The sequence below is a fragment of the Mya arenaria genome, chromosome 1 (genome assembly GCF_026914265.1).
Source record: "Mya arenaria isolate MELC-2E11 chromosome 1, ASM2691426v1".
Taxonomy (NCBI): domain Eukaryota; kingdom Metazoa; phylum Mollusca; class Bivalvia; order Myida; family Myidae; genus Mya; species Mya arenaria.
The window spans coordinates 47,641,726-47,669,135 of record NC_069122.1 but is presented as its reverse complement, the minus strand read 5'-3'; the positions used below and the strand labels follow the sequence as shown (position 1 = coordinate 47,669,135).

Below are 27,410 nucleotides of genomic sequence, written 5' to 3'. Positions count from 1 at the left end.
ATCGCGAATCGATACAAAATGTACTGTCAGCAGTCCACATTTTTTAACCAGCGTGTTGATAGGTTTTACTTTTAGATTTATTAAATGTCGTATTGCTGTTATTAATGTTTCAATTTTACGCTATAATATGATGTCATTTTGGGACTTGTTTGTCCGTAGCAATAAAATGTGTAAACCGATCGGATCGTTCTATTTACAACATGGTTGAGAAATAATTACTGTAAGGTTTTCTAAATAAAATCAAGGTTTTTATTAACTGTTCTGGAAAGAGATAATGAGGTTTTTGTGTAAATCAAACTAATGAATTGCGTGATTAATCTCATTATCAGGAACACTGTTGGGCATGTTAAAGAATGGAATTTACAAGCTCAACTGCGTAAATTCCCCGATAATGACACAATCACGCAATTTATTCATTAAATATTAACAGTATCTCCACATATCAGAACCATTTCCATCTTGGTAAAATATTGTATTCAACAAGCGTCTTTTCCAATGTGCTACGCCAGACAAGATATAAATTCCTTTGCCAAAAATATTGATAACCTTAAAAGAATAAAATAATTACTTTATTCGTTACGGTTGTCTTAATTATCTGGCTTAAATACTTATGTAAAAAACTACAGAAACAAGCTCATTAGCAAATAGTTTAAACATAAACTTGGTTTAATGGCATTGGGTAAACGCCAAAGACATAGAACACAAAAACAAATAATCACAAACAAGAAATACGGGCCCTTTTTAGACTAAATGGTTGCAGAGTAATACCTGGACGCATCGTTTATATTTTGAAAATGGTGTTCATTCGACATTAATGTTTTAGATAAATCAATGTCCGTATAACATTTTGTCTTTCAAATAAAAATCGGATGAAGTGAAAGGAATCGGTGAGGGAAAGAGACTATTGTGAATTCATCCGTTTATTACAAATTATAACACGTTGAAAATGATGAAAGTACCACTGACTATCACAGTGAACAAGTATGTAGCAGGATAAGCTACTTTAAATCATACAATATAAACAACTATAAATGTTAAAGCACATTTAAATACTATTAAAAGGGTTCGTTCCTTGTTCGTACTTACATTAAAATATCGACCTCATATGAACATATTTCATGATTGTCCAGTTTTAAAACATTTTTCTTTTTAAAAAAAATACTAAACATAATTAAAAGAAGACCGGTAGACTAAGTCCGCATATTATTTCTCTAAGAAGAACACGTTTGCTATTAAAGATAATTTCATACAATTGTAAACCCACATATATTTCCAGTGTCTATGTTACATATATTAAAAATTATTTCAACCAATTCCCCCTGTTTTCGCCGACATTGTTACAAAATATGCATGGAACGAAAACCTTTTAAACCGAATGAACATGTTTTGGTTTTGTAACATCATGCACTAGTTATTCCTTACATGCGGGTGGAAACGTCATGCACATTACAACTTGAAACAGTTGGAACGGGAACTGCTGCACACAAAGTCCTGTTTTGTTGGCCTCGTAAAACGAATCATCGTCGTTTAATTTTTGGTTGTATATATGTTTGCTCCATGTTTTATCTCTAACGAGAAAAGAAAAGAAACAAAGAAAGAAAGCCTTGTTCAATAATAATGAATACAATCTTAGTGTTGGTTAAGATTGTGCAGTGCAATTAAATTCAGCTTTAGCCTCTATAATACCAAAGCTTATCAACCTTTACTAAACACAAACACACCAATGAAATACTCACACCAATCAAACAGCATGTAAGTAATATCACCTGGTTGCTCTTACCGTAACAAAGATTTGCGGAAGAATATGTTAAAACATGCAAATCACTAGAAAGTTAAGCCGTAGTATATGGCTTATACAAAAGTAAGTGGCACCAATTGGAGCGTGTTGGAAACATATGTTAAACGTAATAAATAGCTCACTGTATTCGAAAAATTAGGATATCAGAAGGTTTATATTTATTCCATTAGTGGATAGATTTGATCGTTGTCTTCGACTAAATGGTAACGGACTGATTTTTGAACTCCGGGTTTTCGTTCGCTGCAGGAGGAGCTGGATATGGAATCCTGGTTTCTTGTATACAGTTTTACACCATTGTCGCTTTCACCAAGGTTTCGTTTGTTCCCACGAACAACACTATTAGCATGAGTATGAGATGTGTGCGACATACTGGATCCTTTACGGTAGGTTGATAACGTAAATGTTCGAGTAAACAAGTTGTCGCTTCGACGATGACGCAAACAGTACCGTCGTATCTCATTGTGAACCTAAATTAATAAGAGAAACTTGTCTTCAATAGCAATAAATTACACCAAATAAACATCACCCTTTTACGAGTGATATAATTCCCTTTGTTGTTCATGATTTTATTCTTACTAATACATGCGCAATCTTACACTGAAATTGAAACGTTATTTTATCAATAATATATAATGTATTTGTCATTAAATTAGAAAAAAAACGCTACACACTTTATCATAACTACTTTATACATTAAATGGGTTTTACCCATTATTATGTGCTTCAAACAATTACACTAGTTTTAATGACTAACGCTCTGAATCTATGTTTATTTTTAAATTAGTTAATTCCAACAAGAAAATAATCAAGATGTTAAATAACTTTAATTAAAAAACAACAAACACAAAACATTTCAAAGCATTAACTAAATAACGTTTCTAAAAGGTTAAGGTAGCTTGAATAAGATGCATTTACAGCAAGGTATTGAACAACAGAAATACAACTGTTTTATTACGATTTTTTAATGGAATGTATCATAGGCAGGGTCACAAAGACAATATGAATATATATAAATAAATAAACAAAATAAGGTTTATTTCAATAATGTCTACTTATTAATTACTTGTGAATGGACATAATTACCTCTTCGTTCAAAAAACAGAATAGAACTGCTAACAGGAAACCCTGGAAATAGATGTTTTTCCATTATCTCTCTTAACTATTTCATATAACGACAATATTTTGCTTCTTTGAGTATGACATTGTTTGTTATTTTTTTTAAAAAGAGTTAAAATTCGATGCCGACGACTGTCAATACAGTATGAAATTCACTGTTTTCTTTTTGTGGTTTGTGTTTGAACCGTAAAAGAAAGCATGAGTGCTTTCTAAAATAGAAAGCTTTACAAAATGCCTAAATTCATGGTATTCCACCGAAACATTTATTTGCTTTAAAATGTATTTCTCTTTCAAGAATTCATTCTTAACATGCATGACTCTGTTCAAAACTGAGAAAATTCCCGCACATCAATAATGACGGTACGAAGTCGGTATTTTGTTACTTGATAAAATGGCAACACTCAACAATGATATAACCCAGTGTTAGAGTTATGGTAAATAAAGGCATGTTCTAAAACCTGGTCGGGCCAGGCCGGGCCAGCCCGGGACAGGCCAGGCCAGGCCGGATTTAATATATAATGAGAATTAAAGCTCTGAATATGCTCAAACACAATGATAGACCTTTATTTAAAAATTAGATTAATATAAAAAAAATATCAGAGATTTTTTTCAGATTAAAAATGTAGTTTGATTAAATGCATAATTAATTAATGTCTAAAAAACAGGTTTTCAATTGACCTATGCATGTAGTTTTGAACAACTTGATGTTCAACTATATGAACTGTAAGATGGAATTTCTACATCTTAAATAATGACATTTAAAAACATAGAAATCATCACAAAAAAAAATATATAAGCATGTTAAACTTGAGTTTCAACACATTGATTTTAAGACTCGATTTGTAAACGAAGGTCTGTGCACTCAATTATTTTTTTATCCGTGTAATGTATTCATATTTCCGTGCATTCAATTAAACTACTTTTTCATCTAAAAAAAGACTCAGAAAAAATCAAAACATTAAACATGCAGTTTCATTTGGAAATAACGATCTATCAATGTGTTGTAGTATATTCGGTACTTGTATTCTCAATATGTATATAACATGGCCTGGCCTGGCCTGGCCTGTCTCGGCCTGTCCCGAAACAAAATACTGAGTCAGCAGGCAAGGCCAGTCCAGGCCAGGCCAGGTTTTAGAACATCCTGTAAATAAATGTTTTATGCAACGACGCCGAAAACGCTTGCGCCTGTGGCGACAAAGTTTTAATAACTATGAAAATACCTCAAACGAGTTAATTATACCAAGCCACTCGTCGGTCAATATTGCATGGTGCCCTTTCGGCCTTAGCCGACCTAAATCTACATACCTGGAATGAGTTATAGAACATGTCCCAGTAAAGGTATATCATATCAGCCCGAATATCAATCCCGACTGGGTAAGCTAACGTCACAATGTACAACACTCCAAACAAGGGTATCAGGACTAGCGCAAACTTCGCCAAATATCTAAAATAATTAAGAAATGCATATTTACAGGGTTATTATTCAAGAGGTGAAAGCGAAACGATTCCAAGTGACATATAATAAAAAAAAACCGTCTCGCTTTCAACACTCGAGCTTCATATTTTACGATCAATTGTAAGTGTTAACTACATTGGCTAACCAATTTACCGAAAAACTTACTTTTGTCTTGGAAAAAAACGAACAAACTATAAGTCATGAGGATAAAATAAGAGACAAACTTTTGCAACTTTTTGGCCAATACTGGCAGTAAATTTGAATTACAAGAATATATAAGATCATTCATGACGATAGCTTGCATTATAAAACTCGAATCCGAGGCCTTATTCGTGGCGAAAATCAGAACTATAGTCCGAAGTAAATGCAAATTTTAGATTAATTTCGGCAGACACCTACATCGCCAGACCACTTCACTCACACAAACTACAACTTTATTACATTTATAAAAACCAACATTTTATTCAGGGATAATAACATTGCAACGCTTACTAGAATAGCAAAATGCAAATCGGGCTTTCATGCCTATGTTTAATATCTGTATGACTGACATCAACACGCTCTATACACGCTATCCTCAGTTGATACAGGGTTTATACACCTTTTTGAGGGTGTTACCATCTGCAAAGGCCTGCAAAATGGTTTACAGCCCGAGTTCGTAGCACTTTCTTAAACACATTACCCATTTAATAACTATTTGTAAACAATACCTTTCTTGTTGAGACGTATTTATCAATGAAATATAAAGGAAAGTACTAAATTTACCTGATTTGTTGATTGCTGCTTTTGTTTGTAATGTTTCTGTGAGTTTTCATACGAATGCACAGCACTCGCACGATATTGATGAAGAATATGAAGTTAAGCTGGAAAACAGGAAATACACTTTGTTACTCATTAGTTTTGCGTGTAATAGTCTGATTTCTTTTAGACAAAACTGTTCTTTTTTTAAGTAACCCTGGTGTCGTTAATGTTTTGTTACGTTATTGTTTCTCTCATTTAAAGATTGTTCGACCTAAACCTTGTGACGCTAAATAGGGTCTTTGTTTAGAAAAGGACATTTTGGCTATCTCTGTAGTTTCTATTGTATTCCTAAAATATTTGCTTTTACTCCTAGATAAATATATTCGATGATTCCACATTTAATCAGCTACATGATTAATTCTTATAATTAATTCAAACTGTGTCAAAGGCTAACACTAATATTTACATACAAGTGTATAGTATAAGAACAAAGTTTATTTCAGTGGAATAGGACAAGCGGTATTGTGTGTACAAGGAGAGTGAATTATATATCACATGTTATCATTCCATGGATATCTCTCACAACTAATATATCAAACCTTTTGGTGTCAAAAGGTCCCAGCTTTGTCTTTTTTAACGCATGATCAACTATTTAGCCAACTTAACGCGAAAACTATATATAGGGCTTTTGAGAGCTTATTGTCGCAAAGTAAAGTGTGAATAGCAAACAAAAAAACTGAATATTTTTAAGGACTTACAACTATTGTGAATGTGATCGGACCCATAATGATCCAGTTAAAGCCATATTCGTCTACATTCCAGCATCTGAAATGAAAGAACAATAGTTTGGTTATCATGATGGCAAACTTCTGCTCTATAAGAGTGAGTCGACAATACAATTATTCGATTATATCCGATCTTAGCGATGACAATATTTAATACGCTTCCAAATTCTATGTATTAATTAGATTTGACCTCTTTTTGACCATAAAGAAAACACATCTCTGTTATCATATCACCGACAGATTGTCGTTGAATTCATTACATAAAAACGCAATTTACGTTACTTAAACCACTGCACGTCATACTTAAACCGTTGATTGCCATTGTCATTAATTCAATATGAAACCAGAACCGCGTTTTGCTCTATCCTGCAGATGCGACTCATCCATTGTCTCACGAGAAACATGTTTGAACATGAAGAGTCTTTTAAAGAACAGATAATTACAATTGCACTTACAATGAATTATCAGCATACAGCTTCACCAAAATCCACGGTATCACGTATACCAAGGGCAATACTGTACAATGTAAGAAAAGAAGAGCTTTATTTCACACATAATCCAATTTCGTTAACAAATTAGTTTTTCACTTTAAGAATTACGTTTGGCAGCATATCAAATGTTGTAATTGGTTAATATCAAACGATAAAGGGAATGCTTATTCTGTATAGGGACGGCAATGCATAAAGTCAAAATGTGTGCAGACTTACTCCATCCGATACAAACGTACATCCTAATGCCGGTTCTCTCAGTAAAAAGTGTTTTGTACACCAGCATGTGTAGATACAGACCTTCCATGAAAATCCACATCATGCTTGCTGACAGAGCGTACATAAACAATGTCACTAACAGTTTGCACTCCCAGTGCTGAAAAGCAAATAAGAACAGATATAATCATATCTTCCCTTGTAATAAATAGGCACTTAAGGAATGATTCTTAAGTAGTACAGAGAACGGAATGTAGGCTCAAATCCATCGGGACTGTTAACTGGCAGTTACTTTTGAAATAAGAATTTTAAGTATTGCGCCTGAACTAAAACTACAGATTGTTTGTAAATGATGGCCAAGGAAACCAAAATAGAATTCCTGACCAGAACATGAATAAATTCAATTAGGGAAACAAAAAGAAATCCAGGTACCAATACTACTCCCGAATTTATTTGTTATTTCTACTGCTACTTTCTGGTGAGCTAAAGATGAACATAATTAGTTTATCCATGTTGGACAAATGGATGAGTGGACATTTTTTATTTCATTACAGTAATGTGTTTAAAATAGTATAATATGAATTGGGCCAGTAACCGTATTTTACCCCCGTATCTAAATTTGTTTTTTTATTAATTGAACAAGTTACATTATGATCCGATAAAAATTACACTCTTTTATGAACAACAATAATATTCATTGAATACTTATGTGAAAAACTACAGAAACAAGCTCAGTAGCCACAAATTGAAATATACCCTGTTTAATGGCTCAGGGTAAACGCCAAGGACATAGAGCACAAAAACAAAAAAAATCACAAACAAAAACATGGAATAACAGCTCAAAACTCCACAAACAGCACAATGCATATATATATACTCTATAAAAAACTAGGAATGTTTATCAAGGATGGTTAGGTAACGTCTTGGATCGGTCAGTAAAATGAAAATTTACATTAATGTAAATTAATAAAGATTGAAATTGCTATTGCTTTAACTGGAGTATACATTTCTTCATTACGCTGTCTGCATTTGACCATTTTAACATTTTGTCGTGTAAAAATTGGTTCACACTCTTTGTTTTTACAACGAAATAAAATACTGTTTCATTATAGTCTCATTGTATCACCTTGCTTGCTGTTTAATAAAAGTATCACGTATCTAATCTTAAGTACACATGTGTAATATGAGAATGTTACGCCGCACGTTAATAAACAATGAAATTGGAAACATGTATTTTTTAATTGGTGATATTCCAGGAATCCATACGTTTATTGCTCGTTTCTTTTTAATGATAACGAATTATTTAAATAAGATTCTATTTTCCATATAAATCAAAAGAGGAAAACTATTTTCTCTTGATTGCATGAACAATATTCTTGAAGCTTCACAACCCCTAACTCCATATTAGGGGAGAAAGCTCAAAATGTGTACTAAACATTTAACAACCTGAGAAAAATGTTACGTTTCTAATTAGAAAAATACAATTGTTAAACGTTTTCACTGTGTATTGGTAAAATGACAATATCCGGTGTACGAGTACAAACAGTGATATACAGTCATGTATTAACCTAAATGTATTGGGCATGTGATAATGAGTAGGCACTTTCGAATAGGTGTAATTTGACCTTAAATGAATAACAAAAGTTTGGTAATCTTAAAGCAATAACGGATTATGATTTCGTTGTTGTATGTTGTTGGTCAAAGCCAGAGCGACAAAACGCTTAACGCCCAGAGAAATTAGAGCCGTAAGGTATATATGCTCAGTCAAGTGGAATCTTTCAAAGATATTTGTTTTTATTTTTCTCAGATAACATTAGCAAAAATAGTATTTGCAATTGCTTGCATTATATTTTTTGAACTAGGGGAGGAAAATTGTATTTTAGTTGAACCAGAATGGGTTCGAGAAATAATAATTATCAGGCAGTTCTTTTTTAGTAGAAGGTGCGGAAATTGCGATGACTGGTTTGTAATTGAGTTAACATATTTAAACAAAGGTTTAGGAGAACACGATGCTGATTTGCTTCTTGTTATAATACGCTTTGCAAGCTGTCTAATTCGATGTGGTAAGTGCCAGGATTAAAAGGTAATTACGCCTTTAGACAGCCTTTGGAAGATGCTCGGAATAGGGAATTGGTAATTACACTACCTAAATTGATAGTTAGATGTATCAAACAAAACAAGGACATTGCTAAGTAGAAATGGGGTAATACTATAGTGTCATATTGTCATTATTTACGCTATGAAATGGTAACATTCTATAAACAGGCTAGACAACAGTATTTTTGTGATTCGGCAAAAGGACTACGGTGAAATCCTAAAGAGAACACGACATGGTTAATTCGAATATGCTGATTAATTTGTGTATTTTATTGAGATATTAAATGACATTTATGAGCAATAGAGACATATTATGCTGTTTTTTAAGTTAGGACGAAATTAATATTTTTAGATATAAGATATTCTTTTTCATCGTGATCATTTTATTCTAAAATTAATATCGAGTAAAACAGATATTTATTGTGAAGGCAGGGAAGTATTAATAGCTAAAAGTAGCAGGTGCCCATATCAGATTAACAACACAACATAAAATTACAAAATCATTTAAATTATAATAGTTTGCGCATACGTAGAATTAAGTAACATATAAAAAACGTGTTACAAAAATCAAATTTACTTATTTGTGCCTTACATTTACTAAATTAACTTTAATTTGCAATTTACTATAAACTCGTCTCGTCGGCGGGAATGGAGTTGCTTGTTCCTTGTAAGGGTGTATTTACACCAACTGTTCTCCGCTTAACACCGTATAGCGGAAGATAATTTGTTTGGTCAGTATGGCCGGTGCGCTGTCGATTTAAGTGACGTAGTTTACTGGTGTTAGGTGAGAGGTGGTCATTTTATCCGAAATTGCTTTCGGGGCAACACTAAGTTGTATTTATTGTTTGTGACATTATTTATTATTTTGTTAATTGTTTTCGACTGTTATTTTCAAATTGCTCAATTGAGCATGTTGAGATGTTAACGTTGTCTGATATTAAGAGGGTAAATCTGAGAAACACTGAAACCGGTTTCGTGCTTGGTACGAACACGCATTCAATACAAATTTTAACAAAAGATACGCAAGGTATTCCTAGACTGTCAGTTTTCCTGGCGATACTATTCGATCTCATCTTTGAACACATCCATGTAGTTCTGATTCATATTCAGATAATATATGTGCATTATCAGTGCTCAATAGTAAAAATGCGAAAAAAATATCAGGAAAATGATATATTAGTAGCTATTCGCATTAGTTTGCAGCAATTGCAATATTATCAGTCCTTTGATAAATGAGAAAAGTATGCGCAATATTCAGCACATTCTTCTGAAGCTGAGAAAAATGTTCTGGGAAAAGGCGTTGTCAGCTAGTTCAACGTGAGATATGCATTACATAATAACTATGAGAAGTCACTGCATGATGTTCAAGGCAGAAATCGGAAGTGTTACAACTGAGACCGATATACTATTTTATATAGTATTGTAAACAATGATTGCAATATGGACATACATGTACCGTTATGTTTCAGATTGAGGAAAACTCATTTGTGGTTTTCGTTTTTATTTGGTTGACTTTAATCAATTACCGATTTTTTTTCCATTATCGATAGCAAACTAGCAACTCTAGGTGCGTCTTTTTTGCAAATTAAGCAAACCCTAATGAAAGCGTTAGCACTTCGGCTGAGTGTATATTCGAAGAGAATTGTCTTTGTATATGAAAACTATTATGACTGAAAACATTGTTTTGTTAATCATTACGTTATAGAAACGTTCACCCCATTTTCAGTTATTTTTCATTTATGTTTGAGATGGCTTTATGTATAATAAATTAGACACGTCCTAAATGTGCGTGCCCAATGCCTTACCGCTCCTCCGTCCTCGTTGAAGATGAATTTATCCTCTGATAGCTGAATAACATCCTTGTCTAAACCCAAGCCTTCCACAAATAATACGTCTTTGAGAAGCGAGCACACAGCCCGAAGGATGAAGGCAGTGAAAAGGTTGAGGTGCAGGCTGTTACTTTTACAATGAAGACGTCTGGAAAAGGAGATGATATGCTTCATGAGAATTTGGAATGCCTGGGGAAATAGCAGTATGGTAATAAACTAGTATTCGTAATTAAGTGTGTATTAAAATGTCTACCACATGTATAAGTCAGTTTCATTTTATTGGTGTGAAAGAAGATATCTTCATTGATCTAAGAACAGGAAAATGGTCATAAACATTATATGACGTATAGGATTATGGGCTTTGTGTCGTATTGTATTAAGCAAAGACTATTTCCAGTAGCGAATAATATTAAATCACTACAAAACACTCTCGTGGAACATCGTGGTTTGTCATAAGTTAATATACAACAATCGTTATACATAAAAAACATTGTAAACTTAATAATTAGGACAATTATTAATACATCTGGAGTAGTAAAACGAAGATTTAAGCTGTAAAAGAATCGTTTATTCTACTAAATGATCGTTGCATATAGTTCTTAAAACTCACCTTGATATTAGCATAATTAAAACAGCTACTACCAGCGAGACGAGGGATATAGCATATCCAATATTGGCCATTAAGTTAATCCTTGTCAGATCATTCTGAAAATACACAATAATTTAAAAGAAAAGCAGCTCGTTAAAGCGGTTGGATAGCCTGTTAAGTAATATTCTTTGTAAGAGGTACATTTAATCCATTACAATAATTAATTGTTATACAAAGAAGTCTGAAAAATGATTTGAGATGAAATCATGTTTTCTGGAACAAGTTTTAAAATATGGTAAAAATAGACATAAACGTATTTGTGTTAAAGTCGATGTGGCTATTTTCGAAAAAAGCTACAAAATAAATCAAGTCCCTTACAGTAACTTATTTTACACACCGAGGTATGTAACGACTGTATGCTAATCGGAGAATAATTCATTTTAAACTATGGTTGTGTTTGGGTAAATGTTTATGTGGATATTTTCAAAACTGACCTATAATTTGAGCAATACTGCTGCGAAATCATGAAACTAATAAGGATTGGACAAATGTAAGAACACATTTACTAGCCTTATTAGATGTATTTATTTATTTATTAGACTTAGTAAATTTACATTTTACTGACCGTTCCAAGGCGGTACCTAACAATCCTTGATAAACTTTATCTGCACTGTGTTGTTTGTTGAGTTTTGTGCTATTGTTCCATGTTTCTTGCTTGTGATTTTTTGCTTTTGTGTTCTATGTCTTTGGCGTTTACATTGTGCCATTAAACGGGGTTTATGTTTAAACTTTCTGCTACTGAGCTTGTTTCTGTAGTTTTTCACGTAAGTATTTATCTATTTAGTAACAGTTGTATATAGAATAATGTCACTATAAAATGCATGGATCGAAAAAAGCAATATCAAAGCAATGGGATTAGAGGTAATAGTATAGAGTTTAAACCTGTAAAAATGATCACATATATTCAAATGCTAAATGCATGCATAATTGGAGTTTATAATCGCCTCATTTTCAACCGTGTTTGTATAATTGAAACAGATAATAAAAGTGCCATTCTCTTTCTCTCCATTACCCTTGTAATTATTAAACATTGTAAAGACTAATGCGAGAAACATTCAAAGATATTACAGATGGTGTTAAGTTATTGGGTTATGAAGCTATTCAATGCAATTGAATTTGCATTAATCGGTCGCATTGCATGTTTCGTAACATGTTGTACTAGACAAGTTGATGTTGATATTTCTTGTACAACACAATTTACTATGTTGGAGTTTTTCTCAAGATTGATTAAGTTAACAATACAAATGCATGATAAAGACCATAATATGAACTGTATGTTTTCCCTTCAATGCCAATGAAACTAAAATTAATAAAATGTACCATTTCCGTCGGAAGGTTAAGGGCTGTTATCGTTAATTGTAAACAGCTCCTTCAAATAATTGCTAGATGAGGGAACATTTAAAATCATAATAAATGTCAGATTGTGGTAAAGTGTTCATATGCTTTATAGGTTTGTTTTTTTTTAAATCTAATGATTATTTGAAAGTTACGATAGTCCCTTCAGTCACTTGTATACCATTTTATTATATTGATACTTATTGAAATATTGGCGCCTTTATGTCAAAATATACTTTAATCATCCGAATAGCTAATACCTTATTATCTTAAGCGTGGACACTACTGATATTGTTGATGTTGCTTAGGCTACTGTCGCTGCTTCTGGCAACGAGGATGGCAATGAAAATGACCGTGATAACTCAATACAAACATTTATATCAATACAGGTTCACATTGAATTGTAAGTGTCATCATTTAAATCGCATTACGTATACTGTTGAGTCCGTCCTTTATATATCATTAAGTTAAGCATTCAAATTGTTCTACTTTAAGTATTCATTCTTGTTGTCATATTTGTAAATTTAATAACACTCTTTACCAAAACAAATAAAATAATATTGACCAGTTTTATTAATATCGACTCAGTAACTCCCTAATTTAAAGTTTATTAAATGTACTCTGTGCACATACATTTTAAGGTTAAGTTATCATGAAATCATGAGATGCCAAGTTCTTGTTATAAAATGTCACTGTTTATTGTTTTAGCCAATGCGTCTTTTAAGAATTGTTTTATCTTTAAGTACAACACATTGAGTCGATGGTCGAATACATGTTGCTTTGACTCTACCCGCGCCAGTTTGTTATATCTCAGATGTGTGCCAGAAATCATCAACACCGTTTCACATATTTTGAATAGGCTTCATAAAAAATACTTTCAAACTGTCGGTTATGTTTTCTCTGCATCAAACAAAATCACTATTGAAGAAGAAAATAACATTTTGGTAAACTCGTTTACTTCCAATCAAATGCAGGCTATCCGTAACAAATTTCAAGTAATTTCAATTGGCTCCAAGTCTGTTAAAGAATAAAGCTGTTCAATATTCTTGTTCACACACTCGTTTGTTAATAGCAATTGAAACCTTTAGGCGTTATGATTGATAGTTTATTATTTTGTTGATGCCAAGATTACTAAAATTACAAAACAGCAGCAAAGCAACTGAATTTCCTTTAAAGACCAAGCAAAGTTTGACATAAATACTTAGCTTATCATCATTAGAACTAATTTCAATTACTGCCCTGTTATTTTGTATTTTAGTGACAAGGTCAACAAATAAATAAATAAATATTCAACAATGATCAACATATCTAGTTTTTTATATAGTATATAAGTCGCTTAAACAACGTATGTTCGTTTAAACGACTAATGTATCTCATTAATTTTAAAACCAACTTATGTTTATCGATTAAACGACTTAAATATTTCCTTAAAACGATTTAACATCTACTTCATACGACTTACATAGATCGTTAAAAAGACATTATTGTAAAAAGAAAATAACCAGAATTTTATAATCACATCATGTCTATCTTAAGCCATGTTTACAATATTGCAAATTAGAGAGATATTATTACAACATTCTAATTGACAAATTATATCCTTTTCAAATGACACACTAAACCACCCTTTCAAACAAAATAGTCATCTTGTTTATTTAGATTTAATTTAAACACGTGAATCTACCTGATACTTTTTCACTAAAAAATTCATTTTATGACTACAATCAATCATACCCAAATTGTTTGCATTTTGTGTATCTCTGTTAAGCTTCAATCCTTGTGCTTTCAAACAACATAATAGTTAATTATGTGTGTGGTTGCTTGGTTTGTCCGTAGCTTCCATTCATCGATACAGCCATACGCCGATACGGCCCAGATAACAGGATCCATACTGACGGATCACAATCCTTAGATTAAAAGATCAAACGCCTCAGTTTGGAAAACCATCTATATACACTAAACATTTACTTTTCTCTTATTAAGGTACAAGTATACATGTATGTTTTGTTTCGTAGTACAGTGCACATTACTTGAATAAATGCGTCATATTGCTTATCAAAGGATATTTTTTGTCTGTTGTTCGCTCGTTTATAGTTTGTGCATGCTGCTTTATAACAAGTGTAATAACATAGCACAACAATTGATATGCGATAAATTTAGCGCGACATTGGATAAGTGAGGCTAAACGTTTTACAGTCATAGATACAATGAACTAAAACAATGGCAACTACAATAACAAAGCCAGAAGGAAATAGATTAATGACGATCCTCATAAAAGCCACGAGGATAAAGGCGTAACAAACAATTATCAAAAGACACTATGTGTGGAGTATTGGGGTGCCGCTTTGGAACGGTCAATTAAACCACTTAAAATGTCAGGAATTTACTTGATGCTTAAATATATTGATGTTGGAAAATCATGACCATTGCTTGTTTTATTTAGACAAGAAGGATATAAACCCGTAGTACTTTTAAGGGTGTCATTTGGTACCTTTATAGATGCAAAGTCTGCGTCTTCTTTAAAACAATCGGTATAATTGGTCCAACCGGTTGTAGCGTTTTCATCGTCAGGGTGAACCCAGATGCCATCTAGTCCGCATTCACGCAGAGCAAACCCTAACAAACAAGATATTAGAATCAGTAAGTACACATCAATATAAGCAAGATGTTAGAAAGATAATACAATTATGAGCACACAGTCTGTACAATTAAATATTTCGAAGACCCCACCAAAGGTTGCTTGGTATTAATATCAATACGTATGGTATCAAGTCCGATAGATTGAAATTATATAAGTGTAATATTTTCATTAAACCTTAACAAGTATTACAAAACAAACACCAAATTCAACATGCTGCAGTGTTTGAATTATTTGCAGTTTCACTATTAGTGAAGTTACGAATGAGTACCCTTAAAAACAGGCGCCTGATTATTCGCATATGCTGTTTTGTCCAATTAAAAGGCTCAAAATATAATCATCATTAACAGGGATCAGAAAATGATTTTGAATAACAAGAGCTCCTTAAGCGAATCCAGTAATGAAGACGGAAACCACATTGTACTCACATATATTCTGTTCATTGTACGTGTATTAATTATCACAGATGTCAAATTGTATTCGTTATATAATTTTAAATGCACAATTTCTGTCGCTTCGGAAGAACATGAATAGTTCATATGTGCGGTCATTTATATGTATTACTGTGTATGTGGTGGAAATTAATTACAAACACGCGGTTGGCAAATGAACTTTTACAAAACTGATCGAATGCCTCTACCTGGTAATTGGAAAACGTTCCCGCTGATTATTTACCGTGATGCATACAGCGTTTTTTTACAAAACAAATCCCTTCGTGTAGTTAATTCAAGGTAGTTACCAATATATCTCAAGAAACATTTACCGGCATAAGTCGGTCATAATGATTGTTTAATTTTCATTCATTATTTTTTTATCTTATGAGATGAAACATGTTTATTTTCGACTTAATGTACAATTAAAGGTTTAAAAAAGTATATACACAAACAAAAGGCTAACAATAAATTTTCAGTGTGATGGTCGAAAGTGTATTTTATTCCAACCAACTGTATCATTAATGACACAGGGGCCTTCATATGACCACAGGATACAGACAACAGGTAATTCTCATAAAGCATAATCACACGTGGAATCATGCACACATCACTCATCATCGTAAATCTAAGATAAAATGAATGCAAGTCAACTGTTTGAATCTGTACAAACTGGCGAAACTGATGATTACATCAAGCTTATGAATTTATCAAATTCTATTTCTGACGCATTTGTTGCGTAATGGAGACAGATAGGGCCTATGTTTATACTGTTCTGTCAGAATGATAAATTTCGAGGAGATTAAATTCGTTTGTTCGTTGGTGCAATTTGTTTACGATTTATGAAACCGCAAATAAGTTCAATTGCAAAACATTAAGTTAAGCAATTACTTGAACACAAATGAATACTAATATTTCATCGTTTGCATAATATTGATAAAGTGTTATATTTTGGGAAGTCACACAAATAATCACCGATTGCGATCGCACTATTTCAATGTCTAAATAAACAAATACTCGAGATGAATATATTTATACATTACTGAATGCTTTCCCCGCCAAATGACGAAACAAACAGATAACAGCTGAATCTAGACGTAATCAATTACTCGTAATTAAATCGTTTTGGAGAATCATACCTTTATTATCTCAGGAATTAAATTTGTGTAAGATATAAAGCTGTCAAAAAAGAAAATCAAGATCGTCTGTTAACCTGAGGGGCTGGTTTTGGCTTATCAACGATGTTATCAGTAATAATGAGATGTTATTTCCGAGTGCTTTTCATTTCTTGGTTTCGTCTTTTGTCAGTCTGAAATTATTTGTGCTTGAAAACAGGTAAAATTTACGAAGACCTGAGAGAAATTTAAATCTGGAAACAAGTCGGGATTACAGCAGTGATATTATTGAAGTATTCAATCTGACTAGTTAACATTCAATTGATGATAAGATAAAAAATAAAATAAAAGCGTAGCAATGCAGTGTTTATTTAAGAAATTGTAGGTGTGTACATGTGCAAACCTGCAGCTCTTTATAAAAGCATCTCGCATATATTTTTTTCGCCATACAGCTTCTTTTGCGAAGATATATAGAGATATAGTTTAAATGTACGCGGACAATAGCTAAACACCTCACTTATTTGTTTAATAGACGGAAAATCAAATGCTAAAAGGCAAACGGCCGAATAACATGGAACACCTCGCCAAGAGTCGTTTTAATTTATTTTTAGACAAAAACGTAAATTAATACTTCTAATTTAATATCCTTTGTATTAAGGTAAAGATTGGTCACACCTGTTTGGGTTATGTTTTCATTTGTGGCTAGTTTGTTAAGGACCAAATATAACCGTACCATTTAATAACTATACAAGTGTATATTATAATCGTACACACCTGTTTTGCTAATGTCTTTCACGTGACTGGGGCAAGCCTTTCTAACAAGGGTGCCCGCTGGTGCTTCTTCCCAACACAGCATCAGATCCCACGTCATGTTGCAGTAACCTGCAACACACAATATGAGTAAAACATTAACCATTTTTTGGAGAGAAACTTAAGTAATGGGCCAAACAATCTTGAATGTACCGTTTGGGAGCAAGCATATATATCCACGTTGTAAATACATTCCGTATTGGTTATTTCCTCATTTGTGCAGTACCCACAACGCCCGATATACAGGCGTAAGTGGTATTGTTTTTTCACAAGAATCACAAGGGTGCATTTGAATGTCTCGAATGACAGGCAAATATAAATAGATCTAAAAACGTATAAGAGCACTGACTTATAAGAGCAACCACACATCATTTAACGCTAGCACATGGCATAGTATTGACTTGTATGCCATACATCGGGGTATAAGTAGGCATTTAAAACCCTGAAACGTTAAATTTTGTTTAAAATATACCGTATTGAAAATTCCTATTTTTCTAAAAAGGTTGGCGCGGCAAGACTCAACAATAATTGTCTTTTTTGAGAATGACCTCTTTTACTACTTTATCGGACAGTTGCGAAATGTTGAATTAATTATGCATTTGATGAATTGCTCATATCTAATATCAACCTACGTATCGCCTCATGGTTAAATTTACAAGCCGTATAAGCGGAATTCATGTATTGTGTTGTCAAAGCGATAAATGCCCTTTCAAGGGACTTTTACTGTAGTGATAAAATCTACTTCGATATAGACCAGGTAGTGATCGACAGCATTGATGCGAAAAAACAAAAGGGAAATTTCTTTGCACTACCTACGCACTCATTTTACGGTCGTCACGAGACATATCAAAACATGATGATAACGTGCCTCTTTTCCAAGACTCTATTATGAAATCGAGGTTCAAGTTTTCCGACATGCCTTACGAGTTACATTTTTTTAACAACAATCTTAATTCTCAAGGATTGTCTTCGCTAAGAATAGATGAATGAAACTGTGATTTGTTTTGCTTTACTTACTAAAACAATCCAATTTGTCTCATAATTTGGCATTAAATGTACCATTTTATCAAGATGATTCACTTCACATTGATCCATCTTACAGTTTCCTTCCAAACATTTATAAAGTTATTAAACTTTTTTTATAACAATCAGATTCACCACACAATTCAATATTTGAATAACTATTATGCAGAGTACAATCTTGATACACACTCTTTGATTTTATGAATAAATTGCAGATTCATGTTATCTTTTAAACCGTCTTTGGACGGCCGGGAATGTTTTGGCATTTGACGTCATTTTCTTCAAATAGTTTACATAGGTAATCATTTGGAAGACAAGATTACCTGATATATGTCGTTTTTATTTTTTATGTTTTCTTTATTTGTTCCCAGTTTTAGTACAATGATGCTTTTTATTATGAAACTCTATGATCACACAGTTTTAAACATTTTATTTTCTAAGGCAGACTTTGAGTGATGATCATAGTTTCAAACAATGACTGCATCGTATCTTTGAAATGTTTTTGCATTAGGTACTCTGAGTTGTATTCCTCCGTCTAAAGAAAGAGTTGGGATCTTTATCATTGAAGTTTTAAATAATATTAAGTTCCCTCAAGTAATGCATACTTTGATTAGATTACCTTTTACGGGTTTTTTCTTGATTTAAGATGGTTGGGATAAGAGTGATGTTTGTGCACGTAAACTGTTGTAAACCCCCAGTAATTTTACATTTTACTGACCGTTCTAAGGCGGTACCTAACAATCCTTGATAAACATACCTAGTTTTGTTTGTATGCACTGTGATGTTTGTTGAGATTTCTTTTGTTGTGACATGTTTCTAGTTTGCTTGTTTTTTGGGGGGGTTTTTGTGTGCTATGGCTTTGGCGTTTACCTTGTGCCATTAAACAGTGTTTATGTTTAAACGTTCGGCTATTGAGCTTGTTTTTGTAGTTTTTCAAATAAGTATTCTTTAGAAATTTACTCGTTTTACTAATAACCATTGTGTGGCCAAGAAAACAAAGATTTCGTAAGTTTCTTTATTTGAACACTTGCGAATAAATGAGATAGTGGTTTTAGGAGTGCGATAAATTAAGTGTTACTTTAAATAGTTTATAATATGATCAAATACTTTATATATAAGACAATACGCGTCACTGCAAGATAATAAATAAAAGCGAAAGCACTTGTTTGGTTTCTATTAGATATAAGACTAAACTTCGCATGTGCCCGAGCGTTTGCTGCAAGTTATTAAACATAAGCATTTTACCGGCATATAAATTTATAAATTTTGAGACCAATTGAATAAATGCAAAGCAGAAATTAATTTTTTTTTTTATATTTTATGAAAAAACACAGGTATAGTCAATCCGAACAACATAAACTATCAGGTCTGAATATATATGATTGGGAATCCTAAATAACGACCTCTTATTGTTTGTCATCTCAACTCAAGGTCGCAATCATGATTTACCTGCTATGATAATTGTTTAACTATCATTATCAGCCACCGTATGCTTTCTCCCATCGAGTAAAAACCAATAAACTGTTAGTACTGGCTTTGTTGTGTCCGTGTATGTCAATAAAATTATAATTACTTTCAGTTTCGATTCATAGTTTAAACAGTTACTTCTGTTAAATGATATTTAACTGTTTGCTTTATTAATTAGTCTGATTCCGGTCATTTTAGCAAAATAACGGTTATGTATCAAAAGACAGATTTCAGACCATCATGTTTATATTTGTCAATATATGGATGGATACAAAATAATATTTTCACTTTGACTGATGTATTAAAATTTCGAATACTGTCAATCTGTCATTTGTAGTCACACGTATCAATCCCTCATGGAGAGTTCATAGCAGAAACGCAATTAAGAGTTTTAGTCTTTCACTTATTGGTGTAAATGACAACCACGAAAATAAAACCTTGTCAAGATTACGAGGTGTTTTCAAACAAAAGAGTTTTTGTCAAGGGCATGTGCAATCCGTGTATCACCTGTCTTTAAGAATTGCTAGACAATGTGTCAGTAACAGCGACCACCCCATAAAAACGTTTTAATTATTGCATTTATAATATTTTATTGAGATGCTTTGTGAAAACTTTCCAACCAATTTTTGCTGTGTAACATAGAGCTATGACATAAAGTTATAAGTGGTCATTCACTGATCAAGTACAAACACAAGTGAGGTTTTGTGAAATTATTAAATTATCTATATCGACGTCTCCTAACAATATCAGCCAAAGATTGTCATGAAAATAAAAGTCGTAAAAAAATCAAACTTTCCTTGACAAGAATTCTCAAGAAGAGGTTGACGATTTCATATTATTGTACAATTAGTCTTTGTATTGTTCAAAAAACAATTCCGTTTAACATTAAGATGTGTATCAACTGCATCGCAGATGACTTGAACGGTCTTTGTAAAAAATAGCTTAAAGAGACATTTCTGAATTATCGTTCAAGTGTTAATGCTTTATTACCACACCATGCTATTTTTTTCGGACAAAAATCTATTATCATGCGTAGTTCATACCAGCTGAGTGCTGCACCTGTCTGGAATTTCGATTTATATTTTGATGTTTGCTAATAACGAATTCATGAAAGCTATAAGATATAAACTGCGATAGGTTCAGTATCGCTAAAATTACCAAAATGCAGCAACGTCGTTGTATAATTCAAACAAATTATTGGTGTTTTATGCCTTGTTTGCAATAATGTGTAAACTTGGGCCATGACACATTAGGATATTTGAAGGTTTACAACGTTATCGCCAATATGACGGGCTTTTCACATTTACGGTCTACCATACTTGTGCCCATGGGATCGTCGTTTACAATTTTATCTCTCCCAATCCGTTTATAGCAATGTTTCGATGTATAACTGCTTACCTTGTTCAGGAGTATAACGTTCAATCTTCTCCAGACACTGTGTTTCAGCTTTAAGCAGCGCCTCTTGGTCAATTTGAAATGCCATGCCTTGGACTAAAGCTGAATTGAAAATTATCAGTTGTTTATGAATGAATTAACAACGTCTTGTCTGAACGTCATGTGTATTGGACTTACAATGAACATATTAATATCGGAAATGGCACGCCAAAAATTTGATGCGATATGAAAAAAAAAACCTGAAAAGTCGTATGTGTGCAGATAACCTGACATATACATAATTTTAAAAATGCAACGACTTTGACCAAATCTGCCGTTGAACAATATAACATTTGTTATCTTGAAGTTAATTTGATAAGAAAATAGTACTTCTTAAAGGTCATGCCTTGCAGCGAACGTGACCCACACATGCACGCACGCACGCACGCACATACCTTAAGAAAGAAAAGCCAGGTTTTCAACTTAAACTTAAGCAATGCATGCTTCCGAATCGAAGTGTCGTGGATACGTTATAACCGAAAACAATTTTGCTGAGAAATGCGGAATCTTTGATGTATCTTACATAACATGATTGTGGAACCCCGTGTCTTGGGTTAAAATGCAATATAAACTATTAGGCTTTAAACCTTATTGTGAGAATGTACAAACACATCAAAATGCACTTGATGCAGCAAATGTAGACAATACTTTACATATGCTGTCTATATTTGCTGTCTTGAGTAAGACAAAGGCTGGTATAAAACATGTTTCTAAGACGCCATTTTTAGTACTAAGCCTGACATGAATTGTGTAGGATAAATATTGGACTATGTTGACAAAGTATGTATCTGAAAAACCATAGTAAGCCTAACATACAATACGTTTCTGAGACGCCATATCTTTGAATGATAAGTCACAACATAATGAGTTTTTGTTTAACACTATATCTCCGACTAAACATGAAACTAAAACAGGATTTATTTAACACTATGTCTTGGACTGCATACATGTTCTTGAATAGACTTTATAGTTTATCCTGAAACTGAAACAGATTTTTAACTTATCATTTATTGATAAAACTAATCTGAGGCGTGTTTGGTCTGTTTATGAAGTTGGTACGTGTTGTGTCTCTCATTCAGTTTTTATTTGTCTCTAACCGTGTGCCTCTAAACAGGATTTATACTGATTTCATTGACTACTTGTCACGGCAATATGGTTGTCATTGTTTCATTAACCGTCAATAAAATCAGCAAAAATATGTATCGATTTAGGTTCAGTGTATCGATTTAGCATGTAAATACTTTGAAAAGGCACACGCTGTTTAAACAACGCAATGACTTAAATACTTAAATATCAGCAAGAAAGAGCCTTGCCTTATGGCTTGTTCAAGCGGTTTTAATTTCATTAATGGCAAAGGCCTTTTATAAGTATCACACGGGATATTTCAGGGTCTCACATGAAATAGTATTAATAGGGAAGATAAGAATAATGAATGTCTTAAATAGCCTGCCAATTCGATGTTGATGGATACACTTTTGCATTTAGATGTATGAGAGGGAAAGTATTTGTTTCTTGAATGCATCAATGAAGACATTTATTGTGCTGGGAATAAAAGAGTAAAACACACAACATCAAGAGCTGTAAAGCTTTACCGTTTAATATTGCTGTTTCATGCACTGGCAATTTGATTAGAATATTAGTCTAAAATAAAGGAGTGCAATATAACGATGAATACAATCAGAGTCATGAAACATACGTCAGACTATTGGCGTTTGAATAAAAAGAGAAATATATTAGGCAATAAAGGAGACAGATCATAATTCAAGAGTTGATTGGAAGTTTTGAAAAAAAACTCAAGACAAATACAGGAAATACTATAAAGAAATTAAGGAACAAGATGGAGCCTTCCTGCGATAAATATAGTTTTAAACCTAAATGTACTGAATTTACGTCACACACTTATCTAAGATTTAAGCGAAAGTAATGATAATTAATGTCCCAGTACCACTGAGGATTAAATATTAAGAAAAATGATATGCTTATATGCCTAATGAAGTGCATGTTCACACGATGCTTTATTAAACAGAAATGGATTGGAAATACCAAGGGAATCCCTGACTCGCCATATGCTAATTAGAAAAAATAAGAAGGCGGAACATAGCGCATTGCAAACAGTACATGAGCAGAAGCCGGACTATGAGGTTTTAGACTGGAGAAGTTACTAATGCAATCCAGAACATTTCCAAATGAAATTTCACATTAAGCTACTGTTTCTAGATTATATGTAATGCAAGCATTTTTAAATGAAAAAAATAACGATGATGTTCGGTGAATTCTTTTTTTGGATAAGGTTGTGTCAATACTGTTTCATAACCTCATTTTGTTCAGTTGAATATAAGCTTTCAAATGAAATAGTTTGAGAAAATAACTGTGTTAATACGAATTCTTTTGTTTAAATGACATTTAAAACCAATAACGTTTTTGTTAAGAAATGGATTCGTGAGTTTATAAAGCAAAATGGACGTTTTGACATTAAGAAAGTAACGTGATATACAATTGTTGTAATGACGTTGTGCGCGCTATATTTAAATTATACTTTCGGTTGTTTTGCATTTTAATTGCGAAAAACATACATTTTCTTACTCTTGGGGTTAAAAATGGTTGAAAGAAGTCATTTCGATATGCAAACAAAGTTTCCACCCCAAAAACTTACTGGGACTGTAATGTGAAGATAGCGATTGTTTTTGCAACACTGAAAAAAAAACTGTTTACATAGTTAACCGGAACTAAAGTCCCTAAATAAACTCATTATTTCCATTTGACTGTAACACCATCGATACAGTTGCAAACGAAGTATCATCCCCTTAGGGGTATGGAAAATTATATATAGGATGTCAGTTACATTGGAATTGGAACCATTTTATATTACCAATACGTCCATTCAAAACGGTTCACAAAACCTAGAATGGGCTTTATCATTTGACAGCTTCTCCGAGTAACAAAAGAAACATTAATTGAAAACACTATGGATATTAATCACTTCTTTAAGCATTTAAACGAAGCCATTTTGCATTTAAGATACATTCCGCATTTATTTTCTAGACTATCAGCTGTTTTTAAGCTTTGGATTGTCTTGATTATTGTCAGCATTTCGTTCTGAGCCATTAAGGGTTTTTCTCGTTTAGTGATACTTATTCAAATGTTTCATGGTACCATTGGTTTATATTTCTTCTTTAAAGTGTGGTAATTTGGGAATGTTATATTATACTGGTGCAACTTCAACTAAGGAAATCGGTGATTTCGTATGGAATAAAAATGAACCATCCTATCATCATTTAATATGCGCCACAAGGCTAACGATTTTCTGTATGTTTCAAATCAACCTTGTTTCAGGAAACATTATGATTGTGTTAACGTCCTCGGAACTGTATGGAAATCACCGTTGTTTTTGTTTTCGAGAGTAATACTTCATTAATATTCTCACATTCAAACAGAAAATAAACGGGACTACTTAAGGGAACATAATTGCAAAAAGGTTCATTTCCCGTCCGATTTCATTTTAAAACATATATGAAAATTAGAAGTTTTAATCACTGTATCTGTCAAGTATAGCATTCATTCATTGCAAATATTATAATTAAGCAAAATACCTGCCTTTCAAATGATAAAAAGGAAATGTTTGATCACTAGACCTTTTGCAAGTTTTCGTGGTCACCAACGTCTGTAATGATTTTTTATATCTGAATAATTATGTATATTATTCAAGGAAGATGAGAATCGAACTAACATGATATATTATATCTTAAATTTTAGACGTCGTTCAATATATTCCATTCAGTAATCCTGAAACAATTGTAAAAGTTGCGGTAGGAATTACATATATAGCCTTTAATACTTTTTTCTCAAATATTTTTTTTTTCATTTTACAATGACGGAAACTCCTCATTTCCCCCAAAAATAAGTGTTACAACATCCAATGATATGCCCTTTATTATGCAGTATCATTCAAAACTATTTTTAAACTACAAAAGAATGGTTGAACATTTGTTTTTTTTTACAATTGTGTATGTGCTGCAGCATATATAGTGCGATGTATTGTACAATGATTGCAAATATTGCATGTTAAACACATATAAAAATAATTAGCTTAAATGTAATCAAATTCATTATACTAAGACATCATCATCTTGTTCATCGTAATGACAACTGATGCAAATCAGGAAACATGTTATTTAACTTCTTCTTTAAAGCAAAACAGTACGTTTACACTTGATACCATTCATTTTTACATACACTTATCAATTCGATATAGACGTTTTCGTCATTCAGAGACAGTATCTGAAAGTGGTTGCCCTAAAGACACCCAGTTTAACATTCAACTTCAACTCTTTAACTTCCACGTGCTATTTTTGCCTCAATGTTCGAGTTTACTCTGAACCTTTCATAGCGGCGCTGGACTAGCCAATTATAAATCTCCTATGTTGATATAAAGATAAAAGGATTAGCGTAATCATTGAATGAAACAACTCTGAGCGAAAAAATGAAGGTATTCAAAACAGTGTGATAATCTTAAGAAAATACATTACAGTTAGTAATATCTCATGAGGGTCTTTAATTAAGGAACTATTTTAGTTTGCTGTATTGTCTTTTGATGTAACGCGTATGTACCGAAATACGTTTTTCTAATTATATACTATAACAATTTCTTAATCGTTATTACATAGATAGTCTCCCACTGGTTCTACTCATAACCATGTCTATAAATAACGCCGGATTAATTTCCTCTTTGTCGTAATTTCCGAAAAAGTATTTCTAGAATTCTGGACAAAAGATGACATAAATCAGGAAAAAGCGGCATTTAGAAATGAAAATAGCATTGCCATACAAAGAATCAGCTGCTGACTAGTGATCCATAGAATAAGGCTTGAATAGAAGAGTAAGTGGTATATAAGAAAAAAACATTTATTCAAAACGGAACTGAAGGCTTAAATGTTGTCAATGATCTTTAAATCATGCAATAAAGACAAATTACTGGGGCGGATTCAGGATTTTCCGTAAGATATGGCGTACATTGGAAGTGCAAAAAACCGTACGTTCCCTCCCAAAATAAGAAACAATACATCATTTGTTGGGGTTTGTGGTTGTTTCAAAGGAAATATTTAGTAATATTAGACAGAAAGGTACACTCAAGTGCATACAAGTACATTCTTTTCATATTGTTTCTCGGATATTGACAAAAAAACACTAAACTTTAGCAATTTCAAAGGGGGCGAGCGCGGGTATGCCTCTGTCCAAATCCGCTAATGTATTATTTTTATAATGGCAAAATATATTTATAAAACTGATATTGATAGAAGCAGCTTTTATAATTACAACGTGACGATGAGCCAAACATGTCATTATCATAACAACCAAAACATAAAAAATAGAAACAGCACACGATTTAAGAGAGAATTAGATTATATTGAGACAATGAAATAACGAAAATAATTAGCACAGCATAAATGATTAAATGTCGATAAACTTATCAAAATTGCCAATATTATTTCGATATTACTGAGTTGAATACGCTTATTATTTTCAGAAACACAAAATTATATTTTGTTTAATATCTAAATGACAAATATATTTTTTTAAATAAGAGTATTAAAGTTTTTTGCAATTTTCAGAATGGACTGAGTCACATGCACCATATTTTAGTAGCAGGAGCAATAATAATATAATACAATATTTTGTTTTTAAATTTACCTTCCTGTATGATAGCTTTTCCTCGCAATAATTGTGAAAGAAACGTTTATGTCAACGTTTCCCTTTGTACGTCAACACACTAAAATTCCAAAATAATTTCAATATAATAATGTTTATTGAATTTCAATTTAAAATATGAAGTTTAACTTCTTAATATTAAGTACAAGGATAAAAGCACTATTTCATTAATAGGTCCCAATGAACACCAAGCTTTGTGGCTTTACATTCAACGACGCGATACACTGTGCCTGTTTCTCTGGAAACTGCCTCCAGAACTAGTGAATTGAGAATTTA

The 27,410-nt window shown here is 32.5% G+C and overlaps 1 protein-coding gene across 1 annotated transcript; it reads right to left on the bottom strand.

Annotated features, from left to right (window-relative positions):
- Positions 1–912: 912 nt before the first annotated feature.
- Positions 913–27,410, bottom strand: LOC128234363 (parathyroid hormone/parathyroid hormone-related peptide receptor-like). Its single transcript, XM_052948565.1, has 13 exons — positions 27,117–27,410; positions 21,393–21,491; positions 17,469–17,576; positions 15,002–15,126; positions 11,137–11,231; positions 10,503–10,674; positions 6,604–6,760; positions 6,352–6,412; positions 5,870–5,936; positions 5,136–5,233; positions 4,220–4,358; positions 2,882–2,923; positions 913–2,265 (listed from the first exon to the last, which is right to left on the bottom strand). Exons 2-13 carry the CDS (start codon positions 21,475–21,477, stop codon positions 1,957–1,959), a joined length of 1,458 nt encoding a protein of 485 aa, XP_052804525.1. The 5' UTR covers positions 21,478–21,491; positions 27,117–27,410; the 3' UTR covers positions 913–1,956.